The sequence below is a fragment of the Lepeophtheirus salmonis genome, chromosome 2 (assembly GCF_016086655.4).
Source record: "Lepeophtheirus salmonis chromosome 2, UVic_Lsal_1.4, whole genome shotgun sequence".
Taxonomy (NCBI): Eukaryota; Metazoa; Arthropoda; class Copepoda; order Siphonostomatoida; family Caligidae; genus Lepeophtheirus; species Lepeophtheirus salmonis.
In genome coordinates, this window is record NC_052132.2 from 12,365,416 (window position 1) to 12,392,930 (window position 27,515).

Below are 27,515 nucleotides of genomic sequence, written 5' to 3' on the forward strand. Positions count from 1 at the left end.
ATAGTGTTAATTATGGTGTATGGTAACTTCGAATAAAACATATTCGAAAAAAACATTTTCGTATAAATTTATGAGGAAACGGGGCAAAGACTTTATGAATGTTCATTTTGTACCCCGAATGTTGGGCGTATTTTGGGGTACCATCAACACTAAAGTATCTACTAAGAGCCCCTCACAACCCCCCCCCCAATTGTACCCCGAATGTTGGGGGTCTTTTCAGGTACCACCGGGTCCCAAAACGGGATGCAAGTTACAACCTATACTTGAAAAACAATTAAGAGCCCCTCACAACACCCCAATTGTACCCCGAATGTTTGGTGGTGTTTTGGGTACTGCAAGGTTCCAAAACGGGATGCAACCCACCTCCGACACTTAAGTAACTACCAAGAGCCCCCCACAAACCCACAATTATACCCCGAATGTTGAGTATTTTCGGGGTTAGTAGTTCTCAATTCTTATTGGCTTAAAATTATAATCTGCTCTATGTTCCTCCTATATGTTCGGGGCACAATTGGGGAGTTGTGAGGGGCTCTTATTATTTTCTACAAGTATCAGCGGTGGGTTGCATCCCGCTTTGGGAACCGGCAGTACCCGAAAACACCTCCATCATTCGGGGTATAAAATCACAATTCATAAAGTCTATGTTTCCTCATAAATTTACACGAAATGTCCTTATACGAAAATGTTTTATATGAATTGTCCTTATACGAATATGCTTTATACGAAGTTACCTATTACCATTAATTATAACAGATCAAAGTTCATATGAATTTCCCAACCGGAATTTATCATCAAAAATGATGTTTTTCACCACAACAGGCTGCTTGATTGAAGCTTGTGGGCCTCCAAAAAGTATTTGTCCTTACTTTTAATTCTGAAATAAAAACTATGAAATATATTTTATTAATCTAGCTATAAAGTACTACTTACCTTAGAATATAATTTACTATTCCAGGATAGCCGGCGAAATAGTACTTGTATGACGTCATTTAAAATTTCAATACGTAGCTATGTACATAAATATATAATTATCACAATGAAAATACAGAATACCATTGAATTCTTCTAGAAATAGAAGAAGTAAGGTAAACCAATACCCTCAAATTCCTCCGATGAGAGCCTCTCTCCGCCAACGTTAGAGAAATGAAAGGAATAACTGTTTTCTCGAGACTTTTGTCTCTCAAGAAGGAAACCCCCTTTGAGTCATCTCAAAGTGGAGAAGGAATTAAATCTCTGAAAACAAGTGGAGTTTTTAGAACTCTTAACTTTGAGCTCTACGTTCGTCCGGTAATTGAATGCAATGCAAATGAGTGACTGTTTTAGTGACCTATTATTTTATTATATTACTATCTCTTGCAGAATAAAATGGTAATGGCGTTTGGTGTGATCGCTATATCCTTTTGTGGTTGCTACATGGGCTATATGAGATACTATTGGAAGAAAGAGCAAGTGTATACTGCATTGAATGACTCTGATGAGCTCATTCTTCGAAAAAAGTCATCACATTGGGATTAAATATGATCTTATATTATGTAGTACCACATAATTCAATATCGCATATTACTTCTAAATGAACGATGTATTCAAACCTCATAGAGTGTTAACTTTTATTCCTAGTCAATAAAGTAGATTGTTATATATGTCTGAGTTTTTGAACTCAGTCTCAACTTTGTGATTGTTAAAGTCTTACTCAATATCCCCTTTTCTCTCTATTTCAGCTCTTCTATATACTTCAACTATATACAAATATGGAAGCTAAACTAAAGAAATATTTGGATGCTTGGGATACGGTGGGTGCACGAGAGATGTTCCAGAAAAAACTGGATCGAAAGGAAATGGATGAAGTAGCTTGGGACTTGATCTCTCTCATATCCACATATATAACCGATGAAATTAATACAAAATGTCCTATCTTGATCGCTACTTGTAGCGATCTCTTAGAAATCGTTGTTGAGTATGGAAATCCTAAGGAATCACTCATTGTTTTATTAGAAAGTTGCGAATCCTTTTCAGATTCAGTTTGCTGCTTAAATGTATTACCTGCCCTCTCAAAAGTTCTTTTTAGACTCCCTGACAAGGCCAAAAAATCATCATGGCTCTTGTCTTTCAGTACTTTGATGAGTCATTTACATTCCTATAGACCTCTTACTTCAAAATGCTTAGAGAAATCTGATAGGTTGCTTTTAGAAAATGATCCTGAAGTTATAAAACGCTTGAAGACTGTGGAATCTTTTACTGAAGTGATCTTGAATCCCATAATGAAAGTTCTTCATACAGACCCTGAAATAAAAGACGAAATCTCTACTTTTATTCTCAATATTTTCCATAAGCCAATCATCTACTTAAATTTGCATGTTGAGGAAGAAAAAACCTTCGAGTCAAGAGCTTTGATTGTTTCCAAAACCCTATTAAATCATCTTTTTGAGCTAGTACCTAATCCCTTATCTCTGTCGGGACTGTATAAGAAGCTCATGTTCAAACTCAAAAATGTGGAAGGGAAAACAAATTTTGAAAACAGCCGTTTTACTGAACAGTCCATGGGAGTTGTGTATTATCTCATTTTTGGAGAAGGTATCAACAAGGAGAGATTGCCTCTTGTCTATAACAATCTGTACATATTCAAGACACTCCTACCCTATGTGACCATATTTTTATCCGAAGTAAATGAAATGGCTGTATTTAAGGGTCTTATACTTTTCAATGCGATCGTTAAGTCCTTACCTCATAGATGCTTAAAAGAAGAAAATCTAAATTTCGTGATTCACAAGGACTTCATTGCGGCACTTGTCAAAGTAATTGTTTACCATGACCTGAGTGAATATCGAATGCTGGCATATAACAATTACAACTTATATTATCAATCATTTTCCCTGGAAAACCGTGTTACTTTTTTCAAGACCATTATACACCTAAGCAATCATTCCGGTCTCATTGGAGATGTTGTTACGAAATGGAAAGATACTGTTTTGCATAACCTTGAAGAGGATTGTCCTCTCTCTCAATATATGGGTGACAGTATGCGCTACATCATTAGAACTGTATGTCAACTATCACATGGAGCAGAAACAGATTTACTTGAAGTTAGTGACGAACTACAATCCGTTTTGAATGCGTTGTACGCATTATTCGCTCGAGACACTCAAAATAAAACAGAAATATGGGACATGAGAGAAGAGCTCAATCAGTGTTTTATTAATCCTCTCCAAGATGGTTTAATAATTTCAAAGGAGCATTACAAATTAAAATTAAAAAATGAGAAATCCTCTGATGGACCCGAAGTATCTCTCATGGTTGGGGGAAGACCGATACCAGATATGAGTAAAGAAGAAATGAAAAATGTTATCAACTCCGCTATTAACACGTTTGAAATGATTGAATTTTCTTTGAGTAGACTAAAAGATTTCATTAATCGCAGGAATGTTCCTTAGATTAGTGCGAACATATTTATTATTTATAATAATAATTATTTTCATTGAGCTAGAAAATATTTAAATATGATATCGTCAAAGATATAATGATTGTGTGTCAATATATATATATGTTGTCGATATACAATGTGATGCTTGTATTGAGCTACAATTGTGAAAATATATGATTCATTAATTATTTTTGTAATCAGGCCTGAGCTCTTTTACTATCATCAATTTTATATCTATCAACATACGCCAGAACCAGGTGTTTGATATTATTTTCGCATAATTTTTGTGTTCGATCCTTACTTCCTTGGTATACCTTGTCAACAGACTTGGACATTATGATTTTATAGCTTTCCTTTGAAATTATGTTTTTGAGATACTGAGGCTTTAGATATTTTTTAACAGTAGCTGCTATTTCGTTTTGGAATTTAACTTTGGACTCCAATTGTTTGTTGCTTGTCTGACTAATCATTTTCTTGTTCTTCATAACTTCAATCGAATTTGTACTTTCTTTACCTAAATAAGTTGAATAACAAATATAACATCATGAACAATGATTAGATTTAATATCAAATTTTTACATTTTACACTTGAAGATGTCATTTTACTTTCTATTGGGGCTACTGTGACACCGTTTGACAAATTAGAGCTGGAAGTTGAGGGTTCGTTTTCTGGACTTTCGAAAAGGTAGTCTAGATTCTTTTTAACATTCTTATTTTTGACTGGATTGGATTCTTTGTTTGGAGATTTTTTATCTGTTGCCACCTTCTTTTTTGCAAGTTCTTTGTTTAGCATGATGCTCCTACTTGCCATGGTTGATATTACTGATGAGCTTGGACCCGCAATATGTTCACTCTTTGTGTATATTTCCTTTCTCGGATTAAATTCTGTTTGACGTTTAACAGCAGTTTTTTTCCAGCTAGAGGACTCACCAATGATAGTTGATAGTAAATCACAACCCGTTTCATCGGCTGCTATTACTTTCTTAGTGTCCTTTTTGCTTGCTTCTAATAATGACCTGTAGGCCTCAGCAGGAGTCATAACGGATGTGGAAGGGATAGGTGTATGCTCTTCATCATCCTCAATATTAATTAGTCCATTTGGATCACTAAAAAGAGAAAATCCTGCAGGGCCATCAAAAATAGAAGCTTCCTCACGTTTTTTTTTTAATTCTCGTTTTTTTACATCACGTTTTATTTTCCTTCTCTGTCTTTTTGTCAATTTCTTGGATCTCCGTTTCTTATGTGAGGCTGTTCTAGTAGAACCTCTTTGACGTCGTACCCTTTTCACAATACGCACATATTCAATGGTTCGTGACACAGACTCTCTATTTATTAAATAATCACTATGCAGACCATTGCTTGAGCAAGTGGGACAATACCATCTTCCCGAAGGGACTGCATTGAGCACTGGATTTAAGCAATAAGTATGATATCCAAGATCACATCCATCACATAAAAGTAGCGAATCCTCCTGTTCTCCAGAGCCACATCTTTCACAAAACGTTTGAGTATCGAACACAAGAATTTCCGGCTCTTTTACTTCTTTTTTGTCTTTGGAAATGGGTTCTTCTCGGAGGATTGGGCCCTCAAGAGCCTCTTTTACGCATATGGATTGGAAGGTTTTTCTGTCGATGGGACAAGTATTTACATTTTTGGTCCATTCCTGAATACAAAGAAGGCAGAATGTGTGAGAGCAGGACTTGGGAGTTCCAAGCAATTGAGTTTTTAATTTGTAAAGACAAATGGCACACTTAGGAGAGGATCCCTCATCTTCATTCGAAGAAGAGGAGGAGGAAGATGCATTATTATTATCTGATTCGGAATCTGAGCCAGAAGAAGATGAGCCAGAGTCGTCGCAAGGCTCCGAAGCTTGAGAAGAGTCTTCAGCGGTGTCCATGCTTGCTATAGCCTGTTCATGTTCGTCATAAATTCCTATTTTTAAACCAGGAGAGAGAGGAAGACTGGTCATACATACAGTAAAAGGGAAGTAGATATACTACACTTCAGTCACAGAAAACCGTCGTCATTTAGATCACAAATTAAATGTGCGTACTAAAAAGTAATTAATTACTAAAAAAATAGATAATAGTCTTGTTAGTTATTATATAATTAATATTAAATTATAAAACTGAGGAAACTCGGCAGCTACTCAGTAATAAATAGCTCGTCTTCTTCGACTGAGAAAACAGTTAAAGAGCAAAACGGGAGAAAATCTCTCAATCTGAATGCCGAATGACGTCACTCAACGCTCTACTTCCTCATCGCCAAAAATTAAAAATGATACATACAGCTAGTCATACATTTTCAATCCTGGATCAATAACTTCACTGCCAAATCCGATCACTTTGATATTTTTGACCTAAATGTCTTATACAACTATTTTAAGCTCTATCAAATTTGGCACTCGGCCCGAACTACCTTATAACAATACATTTAATACTCCACTAATGCAATATTGAATTACAACCATATTTGGAGGCTAATGGTTGTACGTCTCGTACTTCCCCATGTAAGAACTCACAATTTATTGGAGAACATTATATTGGGTTCTTAATAATGAGTAATTCAGGAAATTTTATACCCATTACTTTTCTGTAAACTGACAATGATGAAAGACTACCTTAATAAGGAAAAAAACACATTTTGTTTAATTAATCATAAATAATATAATGAGTGACTATTAAATTATCTGATAATCTTTATAAGTTCATCTTTGATTTTTTTATAAATACGTTTATGTTTATATATTAAAGTAAGGAATGGCTTGAGAGATAAATTTATACAATACTTAATTCATATAAAAATTAATATTGCTTTATATACTTCAAATTAGTAAGGGATATAAATTAGTTAGAAATGATTAAATTACTAATAAATGTCTCATTAATTAGCTGAATTAATATTCAACATTTTTACTCTGCTGAGCTAGTAATGGTCGATTTCTGATGAAAATTGTAATGACGTCACGTGAATCCTTGCGTGTGTTTTAAAAAAAATATTATTTGAGAGCAGCAGAACACTCAGGAGCGAATGGAGAAATACTAATAATAGGGAAGCCTGAGCCAGTTTCCCCCTACTGCTAGTCAGCTTTGAAACCTCAAATAGACAATAGGGAATAGGGACAGTTAACAGTATTCACTAAGTCTACAAGCTGCAGAAGGGAGGATACGCGTCCTGTTGGTATCTTTATCGGCTTTTCCAATCCAATATCCTTTGCATCGAGTACGAAAATGTCGTTTACCTTTGCAGCTTTTTCCTACATCATGGCTCTCATTGTAGATGCCTTTCTCATCTTCTTCGCTATTTATCACGTAAGGATCCTCCATGGACCATTTCTTCACAATCACTACTCAGTTGATTAATTATTAATTTCCCTTTCTCCGCAGATTATTGCATTTGACGAGTTGAAAACGGATTATAAGAACCCCATTGATCAGTGTAATAATCTGAATCCCCTGGTTCCCATCGAGTATGGACTTCACGTCTTTTTTAATCTTTTATTTCTCATATCTGAAGAGTTTATAAGTCTGTTTATAAATGTTCCGCTCATTGCATACCACATATACAGGTATTACGAACAAGAACATTAATTAATTCGTTCATGGAGGATTAATGAGTCAATTCAATTCTAGATATCAAAATCGGCCTGTAATGTCAGGATTTGGTTTGTACGATCCCACAAGCATTATGAACGCCAATACTTTGAATAAATGCCACCGAGAGGGCTGGATCAAACTTGCATTCTACGTACTCTCTTTCATTTATTACATCTATGGGTAAAATCCAATTATCGTGTGGATATTAAGAATCGTCCCCCACTAACATTCCTTGTTTTATTTCATTGCAGATTCATTTACTCTCTCGTCGTGTCCACGTAGTGTTTTTTAATCAAACTTGGTTAAATGGTTCTTAGTGGTCTCTCATGAAATGTTTGTTTTTAAGCTTTGGTATGATCATAGGGAAAATCACGATCGTATGTGGATTATAAGCCAAAAATTATTCACTGGGCATCACTTATTAATATTTTAATTTAAAAATAAGTATCTCAATTCTTTAATAAATAGTCATAGACACAGAACAAAAAATAGAGCTTTTTTTATTAATATAATTAATGAATCCAAATGTTAATTAAACTATTGGCCATAACTTTTTATTGTCAATTTTTTAATGCATTGATACAATCAAAAAGTTACATAATGAAGCGTTTTCAGTGAATTGATAAATATATATATATTAAGTTAAGTAAAAAGTTCTGAGCGTTTTTCGCTAGATGTTTTTTGGGAGCTATATCTCACGATTAATGCATTGCATAAAAAAAAATCTTAATGTATGCTTAAGGGTTAAGCATACACTTAAAAAAGTACATTTACAGTTTTATGTTTGGTGAAGCATACATTCTTCAGAATCACTACGATCAAGGTGAAATGATGGAGCAGGCAGCCAAAAAAATGGTGCTGTTTATGGACTCAATACAGTATCGAATGCAATAGCAAAGTGATGGTTCTAACAATTCCGTTCTGTTAATATGTACGCCGAAAATGTCGATAAGATAATAGAAATCGTCGAGTTGGACCAACATGTGATCACTTATTCCATTGCCCAGAAACTGAAGATTAGCCAAAAAACTGTTTGTAACCATCTAAATATGATGATTCTAACTATGTATTTTAATTTTATTGTCAAAATAAAACTATCATAACTTTTTACTTCACATATTACATATATATGATCAAATAGGATAGGTTGTATCTTAAAAAACTATGTCCTGGGAGTTTCACATTGTCTATAGAACCAAGACACGTTAATTATAATAAAGTCTGACATATATCTATATCTATGCATGTATCAGTAAGAATGATTTTTCAAATAATTTCACAATGAATGGATAAAAAGCTTAAAGCCATGTATTTCTATTTGATTTTTGATTCGATCTTGAGGGAGTGATGATGGAAGAGCAGAGCTCCGTCTCTCCGGTCTCAGACTCCACTTTTTTATCTGCTTCTAATAATATTTCTTTAAGTAGATCACATTGATAACCATCCAAGTCGAGAGAGTCTTTTTTGCTTTCACTGAGGATTCCTTTTGTGCTGTTGTTACTTGGACATGGTGGAGGAGGTGATCTAGGCCTCACTGGACGAAATATAGCAATAGAAATTGGTCGTTCTTTTGAGCTATTGGTTTTACGTGGGGAGTTAAAATCGTCAGCGGTTCTACTTAGGACGTCATTGCGGGAGTAGGTGCTGCGTTTAGAGATTGAAACTTCGTTGGTTAAGAAAGACGAGTTAATAGGAATAAGATTTACCTTTAAATCTATTTCGGATTTTAACACAGGATTAGAAATATCAATGTTTCTTAAGGAAGAACTTTTTTTCAACTGATTTGTCATTGTTTTTATGAATTTTGGATTTAATTTTATCTGCAAAACTATCCCGGATCTTACAAGACTCTGGAGAAGCAATGGGAGCTCTCAGATTTTCGTTAAAAATGTTCACATCATGAGTAATGAGTTCACTTTTGCAGTCTTGAGACTCTATGAACGAAATAGAATCACTTTCTGAAGGAATTGGAGAGGAGGAATTAGAGTCTGTATGAATTTCGTATAAGTAATTTAATTGCTGATGAATGATTGGAGGTTTGTTGGGATTTGTTGGACTTGGCAATGTCAAAGGCTCGCAGAAAACAACAGACTTTTTTCTTTGTTACTAGTGCTATTTTTAATTTTTGAGAGAATAGAAGTTTGGGAAACACCCGTGCCTGGGGCATTCGATATTAAGCTTTCAGCACTAGGAGTTGCTTTTTGAAGTATGGGCCGTCCGATCTGTAGAGGACGCGTTGTTTGATTTGTTTCTTTGGACATATTTATTAGCTTATCCGCCATTATAATCATTTTGAAGTTCAATCAAAATACATTCTACATATTTTGTAGATACACTCATTCTATGACACACTATGTCCTCAATTATATTTAATTTAATCAACTTTTGTTATTCGTATATAGTAGTACACTCTTTTGCTATTCTGAATTTATTCCTTTTTCTCTTTTGTTTGAGGCTGCCAAAGGCTTTTAAGTAATATTCCCCTTCTGATGAGGAGAGAAAGTACATGAAATCATGATGTTGATATAGTATATTTTCTTTGAGGATCGGCCGAACTAGCTATATAATTGACGTGTATACTCTTATATGTGTATCACCATTATCCCTTTAAAATGGGGTGTAAGTCAACTTTTCTAGCAAGGAATGCTAATGGGCTTTAATTTTTTACAATTAGTACTTCTAAAGTAATTTTAAAATAGAGATGAAGTACCTTGACTAATAGGAGAAAGCCACTTTGTTTCTCCTTTCCTCTTCTTACAATAATATCAAATATGTAATCATTAATGCTGCATTCCCAGTCTCATAGATAATATATTTTTCTAGACGTCCAAACCAATATAATTTGAAAGAATAAGAAAATACTATCCTTTGTACTCATTCAAGTTGATTGCAACCATTAGTTTGATACTTCTTCTGTATACTTGAGATAATAAATAAACGAATTTTGATGTATTGATTACATATTATTATGTAGATAAAAATATCCTTTGTTTGAAAACAGAAAAAACAACTCCACATAGTAAGGGAGTTTTTCTCCACAAAGAAATCCATTATATTTATGTCAACGTCGAGTGTAAATCCAGAAAATATTTCAAAAATGAGACTAATATATGGAGTATAATCCACACGACTGATATTCTGCTTTAAAATGTGCAAGTAAAATAAATGAACCTTTAGATCAGGCTATAGTGTCAAGTTAAAACATAGCATCTGATTATAATTCCCTTGAGGCTCGACAAGTAAATCGGTCCGAGTATTTTCTCACACTATGATGTAATGCACAAGTTCACACCAATAAAAGAAAAACTTTAAAGTAAGATATATATTATATTTCTCGATTAAGCTACTTTTATTAAATGATAGAGCCCAATAAGTCAAAAAAAGACTACTAAAAAGAAATTGTCAACATGTAAAAAAATAAAATGATTGGTAAGAAATAATATTTCACTAAAATTGAAATCCTTGACCACCCCCGTTAGGGACGGTGGAAGGGTCAGCAAATTGAAAACCATTTTGATTTTGTTCTGGTGCAAGATTACCATCCTCGTCGTCTCCCTTAAATGAGAAAAATTACCATAGAAGTATGATTAAATGAATTAGTAAAATGACTTCTCACCTCGCTAAAGAAATTTTGAATAATCTTGAGAGCCTTTTCATAAATTTTATCATTAGCGTGATTTTGAAGTGACTCGATTTTATCGAGACCTCCACACTCCTCAATAATCTCTCCAACCTTTTCAACCTCGCCAATACTTTGAGCAGCACTCATAACGTTTGTTATACTATCGAGAATGACACTGACCATAAGGTCATCCTTTGTATTAAGAAGATCACAAAGGGGTTTCAAGACACCTGTTTGAAGTAATACAATCGTCTGTTCTGTGGATCCACAGGACGTCAAATTAGATACTGCCCAAGCCGCTTCCTTCTGAGCTTTGAAATCTCCCTATTGAAGACGAAAAATAACAACATAGATTTAAAGATAAAGAATACTTTCTCCAGACTTACTGCAGCAAGAATTTGGACGATGAGTGGAAGAATGTTCTCATCAATGACCTTTTGAATTTGATTTCTATTTCCAGCAGTGATATTTGAGATGGCCCAAGTGGCTTCCTTCACAGTGGTCATTTTCTCGTGCCTCAACAAATTAGCTAGCGCAGACAGTCCACCCGCGGCGATGACCGTATCTGTCTGAGTATCACTTCCAGTAACAATATTTCCAATGGTTCTGAGTGCAGGAGTGAGAACACTGCCTACACCTGTGGACATGTGATGCAAGAGCTTAGGAATCACACCTGCATCTACCACATACTGGATTCGATCATCAGATCCGTCCGAGACATATGAGAGTGCCCAGCATGCATCTGCCAGAACTTGATTATCCGTGTGATGGACCAGTTTAGCAAGGACGGGAAGACAGAGTCGTGTAACCTCTGGAGGAGGGTAGGGATCCTTGTTGCGGCAGAGATTGGAAACGACCCACGTCACATTCCTCAAAAAGGGAACGTTGTGGTCCTGCTCCGTCAGACGGAGAAGGGGCTTCAGAATTCCGTTGTTAACCACGAAGTCTCTCATGACGGGTCCATCCCCAGCAATGTTTCCTAGACCCCAAACCGCCTGTTCGCAGACTTGCTCATCAGGGGAGCTAATCAGATTGATAAAATGGGGAACGGCGCCCGCGTCCAGCACGGCTTTTGTATGCACAGAGGTTCCAGAAGCAATATTCGTGAGTGCCCAGGCAGCTTCAAATTGGAGCTTGGGGTTTTCCGATCGGGACAAGCATTCCACGAGCTTGGGAAGGATATTCTTCGTACTGATGAAACTATTGATGGGTGGGTTCTTCTCCTTCGAGAGGATCTTGCGAGTGGATTGCACACACTTGAATTGGAGGCCGGGATCCTCATCCTTAATGATTCCTTCGCTTATCTCTTCCACGCTCAGAGTACGCTCCTTGTTCTCGTTGATGGGACTCAAGGGGCCTCCATCCGCCTCAAACAAGGACACATTTCGTCGCTTACATAGGGCGTCCTCCTTCTTCGCCTTACGTAGGTCCACAGTCACTTCCGTCCGTCTCCGCCGGAGTTCCTACAATACAAAATTTAAATCCCTCCAACAACGGATCCTTCCTTTCACCCTTACCTCACTGTCCTTTCCTTTATTCTTATAGTTCTTGACACGGTTCTCACGATTCATGTTGAGGCTACAAAGCAATAGGGATCCTCGTCTGTCTTTCTGATTCAAGGTACAAGTCTGAAGTCGAGAATGTAACTGAGAGGAAATGGGAGGGAAAAAAAGATGAACGTGTATTCAAAAAAGAAACCGCGGATTTTATTTTGAATTCAGGATAGGAAGAAGAAGAAGAAGTATGACGTCAGCGGAGTCCTTTACCTCATAAACCCCTACTTTTATTACGTCACACACTAATAATCTGGTCTGGATCGAATAACATGCTTCTTTTCCAGCTAGCTGTATTTTTCTTGCAGCTAGAGTTATCCTTATTTTTTAGCAGTATCTGTAAAAAAGTTAAAAAGAAGAACCGTTGTATTTAGAGCTAGACTTTATTTCGACTAGATATGGATCGGGCTTGAAAATATCGGACTACGAAGTTTCGGGCCAAAATATGATAATCTATACCAAGGTTAATTGAAATGCATTTCTATTAACCTTGAATCTATACAATAAAAGTATTCCGATATACACTCATGAGAGCTAAATATATTTAAAACATCAGAATGTAGTAACTACTAACAAAATGAGGTTCGGAAATTAGGCATTCGAGCTCGGCTCTAAGCCGAATCCACCTCTAATTCTAACCTACTTTCATATTACTTAGATCAACTCAAAAAGTATCTCGAACTTGTTGAATATCTTATCTTGGATGGTGGTTGGAGTAAAATAAAATAATATGATTATTCTTAATTTAAAGAAACTCTTATTAACAATAGTTAATATTTTAAGTGTGAGTCTTTCTAAATTTGCATTATGTATGCACTTTATGCAGAAAAACAATTAACTAATTAATTTTTATGTTTCTCGAAATGTGTGCCCCACAGTAAACATGTATACTCTTAGCACAAAACATATTATTTATCTTTTTGGACTAGTTTATTTACAAAAAGAAAGTTATCGTGTAGTTTTAACAAACAATTAAAGACCCAATTTTATGATGCGCCATACCCTTTGCAAAAAAGATAGTGGACTCCGTCGACTGGAATGAACTTTATAACGGGGAGAGCCCCAATGAGTTTTTTAAAGAGCAATTAGAAATATTAAAACCTCTTGGTAATTCGTTACTGCTTGGAAACGATGAGGAAAGAAACGCAGTTTTTGCAGCTAAAATCGGATGGAAGGTCGTTGCATTTGATCGAAGTTCAGAAGGGAAATTAAAAGCAGATCCTTCGGCTACAGCCACTGGAGTAGATATACAATTTGATGTGAGAGATATTACTCATGTTAAGTATGGAGAGAATGAGTTTGATGCTATTTGGTTTATTTATCTGTATTTTGAGGGAAGTGAGAATGAGAGATTATAACGGAGAATGCTTCCATTTCTGATAAGTGGAGGTTTTGTGATTGTTGAAGTATTTTGCGAGAAACATGTTGCTTATAGAGAAAAGTATCCCAATATTGAAGGAAAAATTGATTCATAATATTTTCTCAAACTTTGATATTTCCTCAATAGAAGAAAATGTCATTGAGCTGAAGGAAGGGAAAAGTCACGTTGGATTTGCGTCTGTTTTACGTTTTGTGGCCATGAAGCATAAAATCTTCATTTTAAAACTGATAATACAGTAATAATTTAGTTTAATTTTCAAACAAATTTATGTATCTAACGCATTGTATATAATAGTGCAGATTTCTATCCTACTTTTGTCCTATGCCTTTTGCATAACGCAAAGGGAATTTTAAAACTTCTTCTAATAGATACAAAAATACCCTGTTGTCAGGAGTCATTGTATGCAGTGATATTTTCTTTAACTTAAGGTACGCATGTATGAAAGTTTATCAAGGTGGGAGAAAAACCGTTGAATGCTTAGAACATGACGTCATCCATTTAGTGGTTATCCATGATAGCAGCCAGTATATTTCAAGGAAGACTTTTAACTTTGTCCCGAGTCACATTATCGTAAAACGTTCAATCAATGAGTTTTAATACTATTTAAAGAAGTACAAGCTCCAATCACGTAACCTGTTGTGGTGGAAAATATCATTTTTGATGATAAATTCCACATTTATAAGATCATTCTGTAGTAAGTTTCATTCAAATAATGAATTAATATGAAATATTATTCTTCGATTAATCTTTCAATAATAATGTAATTATTCATACAATCGTTAGAGTAGAGTGTTTTTGCACAATTAGTCAAATGGGTTTTGAGTCGCATAATTCAAATGGTTGGATTCAAAGCCAAAATCACAAAATATTATTCTTAACTATGTAATAAGAATAATTGATTCTAGATTTGTGCAGTTGTAATGAAATCGTTTATGCTGATAAATTATTTTAGGGACAGAGAATTTAAATTTAATTTCTACACTATGATTTGAATTGTTTCTTGTGGTTTAATTTATAATATTTAGAAATCATGGCTCTGAATCTGAAGCGATTTTAAAATTTGTGACTCCAAATCATAAAATAATTATGCATATTTTCTGTGTTCTAAGCCACCTCTTGAGTACATACATGTGACTACTGACTCCTGGCTCATTTATTTAGGCATAAGCATTACTTCATGGGAATTGTATGTACCTAGTTACATTATTTTAATCCTTTTAAGCTCATGAAGTTACCAATTTGTTCCATTTCGGCACCAAATATAATAATTTTGTTTATTTCAATAAATTAATTACATTATTAATATGGAAAAATCTTATATTATTTTATATAACTTAATCTAATTCCAAATCCATTCAACTCTGTGCATAAATAAATGAAACTTTACTAACTCCCAGATCAATTAAATGTAATTACTGAAAATTACATTATTTTGATCCTTTTAAACTCATGAATTGGAGATATGAGCTATCGATAAAGTCTGTATGAAGTTTTCTATCCCTTTTTGTTAGGCAACTAACATATAAATGTATAATCATCATTATGAGTTAACTACATTATTATTCAAAAATCAATGGGAGATTTATCATTTTATATTATTTGGTTAAAACTTAATTCATAATCTAATAGAAATACGATCTGAAGTTAACGTAAGTTTTTGAAGAGCAAATTAATCAGTTAAAATGATTAGTTTAATAGTTTTTTTAAAATTTTACTTAAGAAAACTATTTAATAAATATCTACTTTGATTTTAAGTTGTATATTGAGTAAATTAATCATTTTTTATTCAATTTTTGTTGTAAAATTTCAATTATTATCCCAAAATGTATGAGTTTCTTAAAATACCACAATTTATCGAGATAAAATTACAACTCGACAAATATTATAGTCTTATAATTGTACAATATTCATATGAGTTTACCAAGTATATTTTCTCATGAAAAATGATATTTTTCACCATTGGAGTTGTGTTCCTCCAAATATAGTATTAGAACTCATAGTTCAAATCAATATATCTAAATAAAAAGTTAAATATTTTTCCAAAAACAAAAAAATAGTTTGAGTAAACCAATTCTGATAATTAATATGTCTGATTCAACGAGTACGACACCTAGAATCCCTAATTGGGATCTACGATATTCCGAAAAGGAATATGCCTTCGGTGAAGGCCCTAATTTATTTTTTAAGTCTGAACTTGAAAAGTTAACATCAGGGAAACTCTTGTTACCTGCGGAGGGAGAGGGACGAAATGGAGTTTTTGCTGCTAAAATTGGATGGGATGTCATTGCCTTTGACAAAAGTGTTCAAGGGAAGGTGAAGGCAGAAGCTTTAGCTCAATCTCAGGGCGTTTCTTTAAAGTACAACATATGTGATATTGCTGAAGTTAGTTATGAAAATGATCAATTTGATGCTCTGGGTTTCATATACCTTCATTTTCCCAAAGAGGATAAAAAGAAGAACTATCAAAGACTGTTTCCATTTTTGAAAAAAGGAGGCTATGTTATAGCAGAAATGTTTAGTGACAAGCATCTACCATACCGAGAGAAAAATCCCAATGTTGGAGGACCTCATAATTTTGAATTTCTATTTTCAAGGGCGGAAATAGAGGATATTTTCGAAGGATTTGAAATCTTGTTCTTGAAAGAAGAAATTGTTGACCTCAAAGAAGGAAAGTATCATAATGGAACAGGTTCAGTATTCCGTCTTCTTGCCTTGAAGAAGTGAAAAATTCCTACATAATCGTGCAGTCTTATTATTGTGATAATTGTAATTGTGTAATTAGTCTTTTGAAAAATCTATTTTTTTCATTTAATAAAACTCAAATGTAAATATCGATTTTACCATGTCATTCATTTACGTAAATGTTAAATGTGTCGCCATTTATTATAAAAATGAAGATCTGTTAGTTCTTCAAATTTTATATAAAGCTCCTCAAATAAAATTGCCAAAAAATGGGTCTTAATAAATTATCTCTGAGATTCTAACGAAATAAACAATTAATTTACACTAGCTTAGAGTTAGTTTCGATATTTAAGTATCCCCTAACTATAAGGAATACAAAATAAAAAAAATAGTAAAAAAGTTTGTCAACCGACGGTACTACTTTTACCAATACCACCTAACGGCTCGATGGGTAGAAAATAAATCAAACATAAAATAAGTTACAAAAATACCAATATAATAATAAATATAGACTTTACATTTGAGAGACATTGGTTTTAAGCACAGCAGAATCAGGCCACTCCGTTACATTTCGTTTGATTAGATCTGGCGTCGATATGGATCGATTTTTAACGAAAAGAGTCCGAGGAGAATTCATTATTTCTACTTTTTCTCCTTCGACAGACGTGTTTCCAAAATTTAAGTTAACAAGGCGATCATCACAATAAGGCGGGGGGCTTGTAATTGTTCTTTTTCGAACCCTCACATGAGAATCGATGGTCATTACTAGATCCTCCTTCTCAAGGAAAGTATCATTTCCTATTATTTCTTGAGGTTGAGGCTTTTGCACATCCAGAACTTTTGAATTAGGCCCTAAAATATCACAAACTTTATCCTCTTCATTTTTGAACTCTTCTTCATATAACTTATTCTTATGTTCGTTTATTAGATTGCAACCTTTACCCATAACAAGGACAAAAACTAGAATTCTGAAATAATTGTATACATGAATAAAAAGAACTTGATACACCGTGTATTAACTCTTACCGACACGACAGCAATGATATATAGGCCAATATGAGAAGAATTACGGACTGTATGGTATCAATTTGAACTGAAGTACTTATCACCCGAATAATAACAACACCCACAGGAAGAGGAATGAATCCCATTCTTCGAGATATCCAATCGCTATGATCCGAACTTGACTAAGAAAATATATTAAATATGAAATGATAAAATATCAAACTCCTTAAGTTGTACCGATTTTTGTTTAGATTGAGCAAGATCATAAGCTAAGGATGTAGTATAGTCCCGATAAACATCCGTGGAGACCTCATTAAATTTGGTAATAAAGGCATGTTTGATCCAATCAACCATAAACTCAACAAACATGATCATTAAACACTCGGGGGCCAAGGACCAAAAGCATTCTGAAAAGTAGATATTGCATATGTAATATTCAAATTATAAGCATACCTTCTTTCCATCCATACTCCTTCATGGTTTGAACTACGACTATAAATAGGAGAGCACAGAGATGGAATCTTTCCCTCACATCACTGCACGAGACATGGAAAAGATTCTTTTTATCGAATTTCTTAAAAACAGAACTTTTAAGCTCTACAAACTAAATGGTATTTTAAAAAACGAATTAAATACATTACAACACTAATCCTATGATTAATTATCTAGTCCTACATTATTGGACATCATGATCGTTAATAAGGCTTTGTTTGCAGCGTTGATAGCTACATTAAGCGTAGTTGCTTGTAAAAGTATCAACAAAGTATGAAGGAAAGCATAGACTAAGGCAATAAACATAAGCGGAATAAAGCTAATATAATGCTTCCTTGGTTTTTGTGGTTGAGTTGCAGTCCAAAAGAGGGTATCAATGGTGTCTTGACCAAACGCTGAACATAAGCGATCTCCCACCTAATTCATAAGTATATAAATAGGTATACATACAGCCAGGAAACTAATACCTCAAGCATGTTGTAAAACACATATAATTTGATTACGGATTGACTCTTTATAATATGATACATCATAGATGTATCGAAGAAGGCCATAAAATAAACACATAAAACAATGATAGTTCCTCGGAGGATATCGATTTTCTCTGCTGGACGACATATTTGAACCATTGGAGTGCGTTTTATTCTAAAAACATTTTTTTTTTTTTTTTTTGAAAAATAAGTAGTTATATGTAGAAAATATTGTACGAACCCTATGATAGATACAAGTATCCGCCCAAATACTGACAATACTGCAGAAATAAATCTTAGAGGTAGGAATGTAAAAACAAATAAAAAGGAATCCAGGCAATGTAGGATTCCATAGCTCATAAAAGTCTCCAATTCCAACGGAATCGTCATAAATGCGTACATTTTACGACGCCGCATCGTATAGCGCCCTTCATCATTCTGCAGTATGTATTCACGAGTGATTTCACTCCTAATTTGCCCCCACAAAGACACTAGACATGTGGAATCAAAGGATTGAGATATCATCTATCTATAAATCATTACAGTACTATATAAGCTTACTTTTATAGATATTTTGTCTTGTTTATTTGTAGAAAATATAGTCGTTGCATAGGATTTGAGTCATGTCATTCGGATTAAACTAGTGTAAATTTCAGTACCCATCCTTTTGACAACTGGAAAAAAAATACTAACTTTAGGAACATTAAATATAAAAATACATGCGAATATATGTACGCAAAAAAAAAAAAAAAAAAAAATAGGAATGATAAAGCTATGTATGTGATGATTATTATTAATAAATACATAGTGCTGCCGTTTACATTCCCTTTACTCGGCCAAGTCAATAATGATATATAAAATAAACTCAATCAACTTGACGACAGATTTGATAAGAATATCTTATTGTAAAAAATAAGATAAAAATTTGCCAATGAATCCCATATCATTAGGCATAATATATATTATTTGTTAAATACTAATTACTATTTAATATTGTGAATTATTGTCTATTGAATCCTGAGCTAGAGTAAATACATCCTAACTCATGATGAATAAAATAAAAGCAAAGGTGACACATGACCTGATAATTAAATATTATACTACACCTCAACATTTAGTAATACATAATTACAAGTTACATATCTTACTCACCCCAAATAAAAATAAGCTATTTATGTGAGTGACTTCAATTCTCTACGTTGATAGACAGAGTTGAACACTTGGTGGCAAAAGAAAAAGGCCTCAAATAGTAGAATATGTAATGTAATATTTTTGAACTTTCACAGAAACATTAATAATGTTATTATTTAATAATAATATTTAGTATTTACATCATACAACGTTCACATTGATGTGTGTTATTTTAATTTTGCTCATAAAATCAGCTGCTTTTTTGCAGTGCCATACAGTCACGACCTCTGACGCCATAAAAAGAAAATAATTACGTATTTAAAGTCGATAATAAAAATGCGTTTGACACGATCCACTCGAAGGATGATCCTACGTTTTCTTAATACTTTAAATAATGGAATTTTATGAGTAATTACATACTTTGATTTTTACACCATAATGAGATACATGGTCAACTCTCAATGTGGATCTAGGGTGGTCATTTCATTATAATCCAAGGAGAAAAATAATATTCATTCTGCTTCAGCTCAATTTCTGATGAGGTTTAACCCGAGAGTAATATTGTTTCCTTCACCTTTTATGTTAAGGGATTGAAAGGGAATAGTCTAATAACTAATAAATATTTGAATTATTGGGGAGATGGGGAAGTAATTTCTATATTATTGGTCGTGATTGTTCAATAGAAAACTCATGTAGAAACGTTTAAAACCTTAGTAATCATTATTTTTTTTTTTCGATCACCTATAGTTGCTACCTGGAAGATGGAAATACTCAAATTCCCATAATTTTTTGTACGTAAACAATATAATATATTGTACAATATCAGACATATAGTTTGCACATTAAAATACTCTGTAAAAGCAACAATTACAATAATTCTACCCTGCTGAGTCTGCAAAATTTTGAGCAGCATTGTGCCTTTTGCTGTGAATAAAACTTGATTACATTAATATTTTAATATGATAGCTTTTATATATTGATTATTATATATAATAATATCTTTAGCTAGTAATAGATTTACATTAATTGAGGGAGGGGGAATGTTCTAGGATACAGAGATTCGAATCGTTCGGTATCCTCCTCAAAAATGACCTTTATGCAAAGATTAAAAACTTTCCTAACCTAGCATTATGATTTCTTTACTTTAAATTATAGCTTGAATATACAAATAAATTAATTGTTGATACACATTGCAATAATATCCGTGTCATGTACAAATAAATATGAGTTAATTGGACCTGATCTCTACAAATGACACTTGTCCAAGTGGAGGTAGTAGAACGGAGAGCTCCTGAGGAAAGTTGAGTATTTTAAAGTTGTTATTTTTTATATATCAAATCATCTTTTTAATTATTCAATATTTCCTTATTATAGAGAATAAAAATAAGAATAAATTCATCACATTTTTGCGAGAAAGTATTAATAGTATTTTTCATACAAAATAGAGAGGTAAGGGGTAAACAGAATGCAAATAGTTAATTTTGGATTATATGTAGTAAACAAAATAATTATTATATCCTATTTACATAGGTAGCCAATCGACAACGACAACAATTGACAATTGTTCATCTATCTGTAGTAGTACCTAAATAATAATTACATAAAGGTCGGGACAATAAATAAGGAAGGAGAAAGAGAGAATTAAGGAAGGAGAAAAGAGTACACTATTATTACGGGCATAGTGACGTAGAGCGAGCGGGGAAGAAAGAAGAGTAGAAGGGAAAAAAGAGAGTGAAAGAGAGATGGAAAATAAATTAATAATAAAATTACTTGGGTAGTTGTATTGATTAATTATTATTATAGTATGAAGAAGAAAAAAAAGTAATACTATTATTTATGAAGTGTCTTAGCTCAGCAGCGTTGCTAATGCTGCTATAGTAGTATTATTTATGAAGGGAAAATAGAAGAGAGGATGAGGAGATGAAAGAAGAAAAATAAATAAAAAAGGAAGAAAATAGCTAAGAAGAAAAAGAAAAGGAGGAAAAGAAGGAAGAGATCTGCTGCTATCTGTGGTGAGGCAGCTGAGGAAGAAGTGTGTTAGCAGCAGCTTCTGCTTGCTTACAGGGAGTAGTGGTGATTAGATGGACGTGGTGTGCTCGTGAGTAGTAGAATACTGAATAGGAGTAGTGTGTGCGTGCTCTTTTCTCAGGATAATAAAATCGTAGCTTGCAGTTTTTTGAAGCCTCAACTCCTTGTTGTTCCTGCTTTGAGTTCTTCATGACGAATACTTGGGAGTGTATCCGAAGCCGTTAGCCCGTTTGGAATCCAAGAAGTTGAGTTGGCGGAATGGATCCCACCCCGCCAACCCCCAACCATCTATTGAATCCCGGGTATATGCCACAATCCCCCGTGGATCTGAAACCGGATGCTTCCCTCCTACTCACAACACTCTCTAACCCTCAATCCACTCCGCCCTCCTCTGCCTACCCCGTGGGTGAGTCCATGTACGGATCGCAGGCTCCTCACCCTGGAGTGCACGGACATGCTCGAAGCACGCAGTCTCCGCCAAATAATACATACCCTCCAAACCACCCCTTGTCAGGCTCCAAACACTTTTGTTCCATATGTGGGGATCGCGCCTCTGGGAAGCACTATGGGGTCTACTCCTGCGAGGGCTGCAAGGGCTTCTTCAAGCGAACGGTGCGCAAGGAGTTGACGTATGCATGCAGAGAAAATCGGGATTGTGTGATTGATAAGCGACAGAGGAATCGCTGTCAGTACTGTCGCTATATGAAATGTCTCGATACGGGAATGAAGAGAGAAGCCGTCCAGGAAGAACGACATCGAGGCTCTAATGGTCCTAATCACAACAACAACAACAATAATAATAATAATAACTCACGCAATAGTGAGGAAGTGGAGTCCTCTACAAGCGGAGGGGGCGGGGATATGCCCATCGAGAGGATCATTGAGGCAGAAGATGTGGGGGAAATGAAACAAGATACGAGTGAGTTCCTTCTCTTGGACAACAATAGCAGCATGAGTGGAGGGGGTTCTATTGGGGATATGGAAATACAAAGGTTTGGATTGGCCAAGAAAAGAATTATTCACCAACTCATTGAATGGGCAAAACTTGTACCTCACTTCTCAGAGCTTAAAGTTGAAGATCAGGTTCGTCTCTCTTTCTCCCTCTCCTAACTTTGATTCTCATCTTCTTTATATTTATATATCATGGATGTTTAGGTAACACTTATTCGTGGGGGTTGGAACGAGTTGCTAGTTGCGGGTTTAGCTTTTCGCTCGATTAAATTAAATGATGGTATTCTTTTGGGAAACGGTACTATTGTTACTCGGGAAAATGCGCATGAAGCGGGTGTTGGACATATATTCGATCGTGTCCTAGTTGAACTCATCGCCAAAATGAAGGAAATGCAAATGGTTTGTATAATATTTTCTTTCTTCACTGTATGTCGGGGACTAACTCAGTCATCATGACAAATTTACTTTTGATTTTCTAGGACAAAGCGGAATTGGGATGTCTACGAGCCATCATACTCTTCAATCCTGATGCTAAAGGACTCTCAGATGTTACTAAAGTTGAAAATTTAAGAGAAAAGGTATATGCGACTCTCGAAGAATATACCCGTTCTGTTCATGAGAATGAGCCAAGTCGATTTGCTAAACTTCTTTTGCGGTTACCTGCTCTAAGATCTATTGGACTAAAATGCTTAGAACATCTATTTTTTTACAAATTGGTGGGTGACTATTTAAATGATGGGAATCCATTAGAAAAGTTTATTCAATCTTTACTGGAAGAGTGCTGCTGAAAAGTCATGTTCATGAATATGCTTCTATAGTGAGTCAGAGGAAGAAATGTTTCTATAAACTTTATGCAAAAAAAAAAAAAAAAATTTAAAAAAATACACACGTACATATATTGTTGTTTTGGTCATCAAGCCTCACATATTTTGACGGTGTAGCTGTTTCAATAGCTCCTTACATCAATTGTCGAATGATTAAATGTGGATTGCTTCATCATATGAAGAGGGAATTTGTATGAGGATAGCTGTCTCATGTGTAACTAGTTGCGATGCTTGTTTGGTTAAAGACAATTGAGCTACTTAAACGAGTAGTTGTTCCTTTGGTTACTTAATCTCTATTGAAGGATCTTAAAATAAGATGCATGAGATTAATAGTGATGACCTAATTAAAGTTCAAATAATAATTATTATTAAGATAATATGTAGCAATTGGCTGTATTATAATCAATTATGAAGTTCACAGTTTGTCCATTTTTTTTAAAGAACAATCTCCATCTATTTTGTGAGCTTTAATATGGTATTTCTCTCCCAACAAGAAGCTTCTATTTTGGTGTACTTATATAATATATGTAATCATATTTTTTTATTATGAAAATAGTATTCAGATCAATCCTTGTTAAATTTATTTTAAATTTGATGGTTCAAGCTTTTAAAAAATTTTAAAACAATACTTGCAGTCAATCTGTGTTCCATTCAATGTGTTCTTTAAATTTATCCGAATAATTGGTTCTCTCCCCCCTTTCTTAATAGTTTTATCCCAATGGATCTGTACTTCTTTTCTTTCTGGAAATCGAATAATTTTATCTCAACGATGATTTTTTTGTAAGATATCCATTATATTATGATCAAAAATGAAATACTCTTGATTGGCTATACAATTTGTTATTTTCTTAATATTCTATATATTTTGTTTTAAGGCCCAAAAAATTTGATATAACACTATAAATTTTCTTCCCTATACTATTTTTTATGAAATTGTTACAAAACTCTATTTCTTCCGCTTTAAATAATATTATATCATTATTCTTGTTTATACTTTAACTCAGTTATGGTTAAAAAAAGAGTATTATTGCTTCAAATCCATAAAATAATAATTATATTGTAAATTTGGAAACACAATTTTTGTGTTTCTATAATCATGTTTATATATTTTCTATATATGATGCTAATAAATTTTTATGTAATTAATTCAAGGCTGCTATGCTAATTATTCGCAATACGGCTAAAAACCATACTTGTCTCAACTTAAAGTATTGTAACCAATCAGTGATGACTTACTGTATTAAAAGAAATGCCGGAATCTGGTCCCATTATTGAAATATATCACGCTGTGTACATGATGCAATTTGTACGGATCATAACGTAATTAATTACAACAACTTATATATATGACTATTTATTAAGTATGCTTATTTACGAGTGATATTTGGGACAGTGGACGCTTGAGTATTGTAATATAACTATAGGATAGGCACTTTAATTATTCACTTTTATCAGAAAAGTCGAATATCACCCTATTAATTTATGAACAATCTAATAGAGTTTCAACCATTGAAATATATTTATCAGAAGTACCTAGTGTTAATTCATAATTTATTAATAGCTTAATCTTATTTTTTTTAGTTGCAATGTTAAAGAATAAAAGATAAATGTCAAGAGGTTACCTACATACATGGAGATCGGACCGGTTCAACAGTCGTTGTAACACGCCTTTTACATTAAAAAAAAAATGACGTACATATTTTATGTTTTGAGTAACAGCCAACAATTGCATAACTTTTCACTTACTAAATAGAATATTGATACTCAGACTGTGATACATCATTGTCATTGCTGAAGTACATCGAGGAAATTGTAGACGAAAGAAAAAGAACAATCAAAATGTCCCTCTTATCACCACTTCGTACCTTGGCTCAACGTAATTTACAAAAGGGAATCTTAGTCAGGAGTTATCATGACAAGGTATGTATCGTTGTGTATCCGTCGTATTAATCATGTAATAAATATTAATGGGTTTTTATCCAGGTGATTGATCATTACGAGAATCCTCGAAATGTTGGGAAATTAAACGCAAAGAACAAAAATGTGGGCACTGGTTTAGTGGGTGCTCCCGCCTGCGGGGACGTCATGAAGTTACAAATCGAAGTTGACGATGATGGAAAGATCGTTGATGCCAAATTCAAGACATTTGGTTGCGGCGCGGCCATCGCATCTAGCTCTTTGGCTACTGAATGGATTAAAGGCAAACAAGTAAATATATTTACCATTAATCATTTGTGGATATTTTAATTGTTTGGTTATATATAATAATAGATAAATGAGGCTTCATCCATCAAGAACTCGGATATTGCAAAGGAACTGTCTTTGCCACCCGTCAAATTACATTGTTCAAGTAGGTTATTAATTACGTATTTCTAACTATATTTCTTATTACAACTGCTATTACGCATTATTCAAAAAGAGGCCTCATTTTATTTTATTAGAATCACTTGCATCAAAATAGGCTCTATCATTGCGTCCAAGGTTCTGATTGATAGATGTTGGACCCAGAGGCGTCGCTAGCTCCTTTTTAGGGGCTCAATCCCCCCAAATTTCTGAAGATTTTTTAAATCACATGTTAGATTGGGGAAGGGGGGGGGGAAGTAATTTCGTATTTTTTGCTTTACTTCAATGCTTTATAAGAGGTATTGCAATCATCAAATTTAAGCCAAGTATGCCCCGTTCTGTTGAGATAATTTGTTGTGAGCGATAGTTCAACTTCATAATGCCCTTTTCGTTGAAGCCCTTGTCCCTATTGAAAAAAAAACTCGGAGAACCAGTTTTCACAGGCCTCTATTGAGGCTAAATTTGTACCCACAAGCGCATTGGTCAGGAACAGGTAGTAGTCACTTAGTGCCAGGTCCGGACTGTAGGGATGGATGCATAAGAATTTCCTATCCAAGCTCCCGGAGCTTCTGGCACGTCATCAAAGATGACTGAGGCCTGGGGTTGTCTTGATAAAACACAATTCCTATCCTATTCACCAATTCTTTTTGTATCCAACCGTTTGCAAATGGTTATCACTCACACCTTTACAATGCCTTATCGTATGATCCGATGAGAACAATAATGAATAAGATATACTTAGTTTAAAGAAGAATAGAACGAGAAATAAGAAATTACTTTTTCCCTGACCTATTATATGCGAGTAAAATATACGTACTTATATAAATATTGATATTACGGTATTGATAATTTTAGGGCTAAGCCCCTCAAAAGATGAAAGATAGCAACACCCCTGCAGTTGGACCTATTAATAGGCATTGAGTATCACGTGTAGTTATAACATAACTAACAGATTTATTGATGAGTGTGCCGCAGAAAATGTGTGTTGGGGGGGAGATGTGAATTTATTTTATTGTATTAGACCAGATTTCATCAATAAAAATGTACTACTCATCAAAAAAGGTTAAAAAAACATGGATATAAATTAATATTCATTTAGAATTGGATTTCCCGAAGACCGGTTTTAGAGGGGACATTTGCTCAATTGGAGATGCCGTGCGGTAGTTAAAAAATAGAACTATATAATGTACTGAGAGGAAAATGATTTTATTTCCTCTGCTTTAGAAAGGAAAGAAAGATAAAGGCCTCTCACGTTTATCTTTGCTCCAGATCCAGTTCACGCTAAAACCGGCCCTTCCCGTGGGTTGTGTAGAAAATTATTACAAGATTTTTTTTTAGAAAGACATAATAAGTCATCAATGGAAGAGGGGGTTTGAATTGGGCTTAAACTTTTAAAAATGTATTCTCTACATATTTATCTAATAATATTTATTTTCACATTTAGTGTTGGCTGAAGATGCAATCCAAGCGGCGTTGAAGGACTACAAACAGAAGAACACTGCATGAATTCATGTTAATTAAAGAAATAGTTTTTGAGAAGATATTTTTGTCAACTTTTCATTTTTGTAGCTGATTGAATTTTGCCACAATTATCGGACGAAAGAATCGTTGTTGACTCTTATTCTATCACCAGTTATTTTTTACAAATTTTCCTTTAATTAGAAAGTATTTAAAATTAATAAATGCGTTGAAATTTATTTTGAATCATTATTGGCTTAAGAAACAGATGTATGTATAAACTAAATACAAAATACACTCTCATCTAATTTGTAATAATAATACTTACAGAAGATATTGAAACCTACCTTTTATTTTAAAAAAATATTAATTAATTAAAAGCTTTAAAAGCTGTAATTTAAACACATACTTGTACATCGTTGTACTACAGTAAAATTCTACTATCCAGTGAAGTAAGAAATCTTACACGCGCAACAATATTTTCTATTCAAGACACGTCGTTACTTATACTGTTTTTTCTTGAGATTTTCCTCCAGCTTGTGGGCAAACTTAGGGAGGGTC

General features: G+C 34.0%; 9 protein-coding genes across 10 annotated transcripts; 6 read left to right on the top strand and 3 right to left on the bottom strand.

The window, feature by feature from the left end:
• The first annotated feature begins 1,021 nt into the window (after positions 1-1,021).
• On the top strand, positions 1,022-1,718 carry LOC121132466 (small integral membrane protein 8). The gene is made up of 2 exons (XM_040727872.2): positions 1,022-1,287; positions 1,360-1,718. The coding sequence occupies exons 1-2, from the start codon at positions 1,144-1,146 to the stop codon at positions 1,513-1,515; spliced, it is 300 nt and encodes a 99-aa protein (XP_040583806.1). The 5' UTR covers positions 1,022-1,143; the 3' UTR covers positions 1,516-1,718.
• A 30-nt stretch (positions 1,719-1,748) lies between these two features.
• On the top strand, positions 1,749-3,615 carry LOC121132462 (glomulin). The gene has a single exon (XM_040727868.1). The coding sequence runs from the start codon at positions 1,749-1,751 to the stop codon at positions 3,426-3,428; it is 1,680 nt and encodes a 559-aa protein (XP_040583802.1). The 3' UTR covers positions 3,429-3,615.
• On the bottom strand, positions 3,389-5,833 carry LOC121132461 (uncharacterized). The gene is made up of 3 exons (XM_040727867.2): positions 5,707-5,833; positions 3,998-5,470; positions 3,389-3,932 (listed from the first exon to the last, which is right to left on the bottom strand). The coding sequence occupies exons 2-3, from the start codon at positions 5,385-5,387 to the stop codon at positions 3,616-3,618; spliced, it is 1,707 nt and encodes a 568-aa protein (XP_040583801.1). The 5' UTR covers positions 5,388-5,470; positions 5,707-5,833; the 3' UTR covers positions 3,389-3,615.
• Positions 5,834-6,499: 666 nt separating this feature from the next.
• cni (protein cornichon) lies at positions 6,500-8,129 on the top strand. Its single transcript, XM_040727871.2, has 4 exons — positions 6,500-6,729; positions 6,805-6,986; positions 7,051-7,194; positions 7,266-8,129. The coding sequence occupies exons 1-4, from the start codon at positions 6,649-6,651 to the stop codon at positions 7,294-7,296; spliced, it is 438 nt and encodes a 145-aa protein (XP_040583805.1). The 5' UTR covers positions 6,500-6,648; the 3' UTR covers positions 7,297-8,129.
• A 2,199-nt stretch (positions 8,130-10,328) lies between these two features.
• On the bottom strand, positions 10,329-12,526 carry LOC121132460 (importin subunit alpha-5). The gene is made up of 4 exons (XM_040727864.2): positions 12,154-12,526; positions 11,023-12,099; positions 10,631-10,960; positions 10,329-10,569 (listed from the first exon to the last, which is right to left on the bottom strand). Exons 1-4 carry the CDS (start codon positions 12,205-12,207, stop codon positions 10,462-10,464), a joined length of 1,569 nt encoding a protein of 522 aa, XP_040583798.1. The 5' UTR covers positions 12,208-12,526; the 3' UTR covers positions 10,329-10,461.
• A 1,452-nt stretch (positions 12,527-13,978) lies between these two features.
• On the top strand, positions 13,979-16,405 carry LOC121132459 (uncharacterized). Of its 2 annotated transcripts, none has more exons than XM_040727862.2 (2): positions 13,979-14,140; positions 15,598-16,405. In XM_040727862.2, the coding sequence occupies exon 2, from the start codon at positions 15,656-15,658 to the stop codon at positions 16,292-16,294; it is 639 nt and encodes a 212-aa protein (XP_040583796.1). In that variant the 5' UTR covers positions 13,979-14,140; positions 15,598-15,655; the 3' UTR covers positions 16,295-16,405. The 2 variants fall into 2 exon arrangements, with proteins under 2 accessions (XP_040583796.1, XP_040583797.1); XM_040727863.2 differs by having other exon boundaries at positions 15,628-16,405.
• A 322-nt stretch (positions 16,406-16,727) lies between these two features.
• LOC121132458 (protein TAPT1 homolog) lies at positions 16,728-19,637 on the bottom strand. Its single transcript, XM_040727860.2, has 9 exons — positions 19,372-19,637; positions 18,781-18,893; positions 18,461-18,710; positions 18,217-18,394; positions 17,933-18,166; positions 17,711-17,861; positions 17,495-17,664; positions 17,279-17,439; positions 16,728-17,220 (listed from the first exon to the last, which is right to left on the bottom strand). Coding segments are annotated over exons 2-9 (1,599 nt in total). The 5' UTR covers positions 18,782-18,893; positions 19,372-19,637; the 3' UTR covers positions 16,728-16,766.
• A 945-nt stretch (positions 19,638-20,582) lies between these two features.
• Positions 20,583-24,299, top strand: usp (retinoid X receptor ultraspiracle). The gene is made up of 4 exons (XM_040727858.2): positions 20,583-20,799; positions 20,881-22,461; positions 22,534-22,728; positions 22,809-24,299. Exons 2-4 carry the CDS (start codon positions 21,637-21,639, stop codon positions 23,115-23,117), a joined length of 1,329 nt encoding a protein of 442 aa, XP_040583792.1. The 5' UTR covers positions 20,583-20,799; positions 20,881-21,636; the 3' UTR covers positions 23,118-24,299.
• A 152-nt stretch (positions 24,300-24,451) lies between these two features.
• On the top strand, positions 24,452-27,193 carry IscU (Iron-sulfur cluster assembly enzyme). Its single transcript, XM_040727859.2, has 5 exons — positions 24,452-24,473; positions 24,735-25,073; positions 25,137-25,361; positions 25,425-25,503; positions 26,941-27,193. Exons 2-5 carry the CDS (start codon positions 24,993-24,995, stop codon positions 27,000-27,002), a joined length of 447 nt encoding a protein of 148 aa, XP_040583793.1. The 5' UTR covers positions 24,452-24,473; positions 24,735-24,992; the 3' UTR covers positions 27,003-27,193.
• The last annotated feature ends 322 nt before the right edge of the window (positions 27,194-27,515 follow it).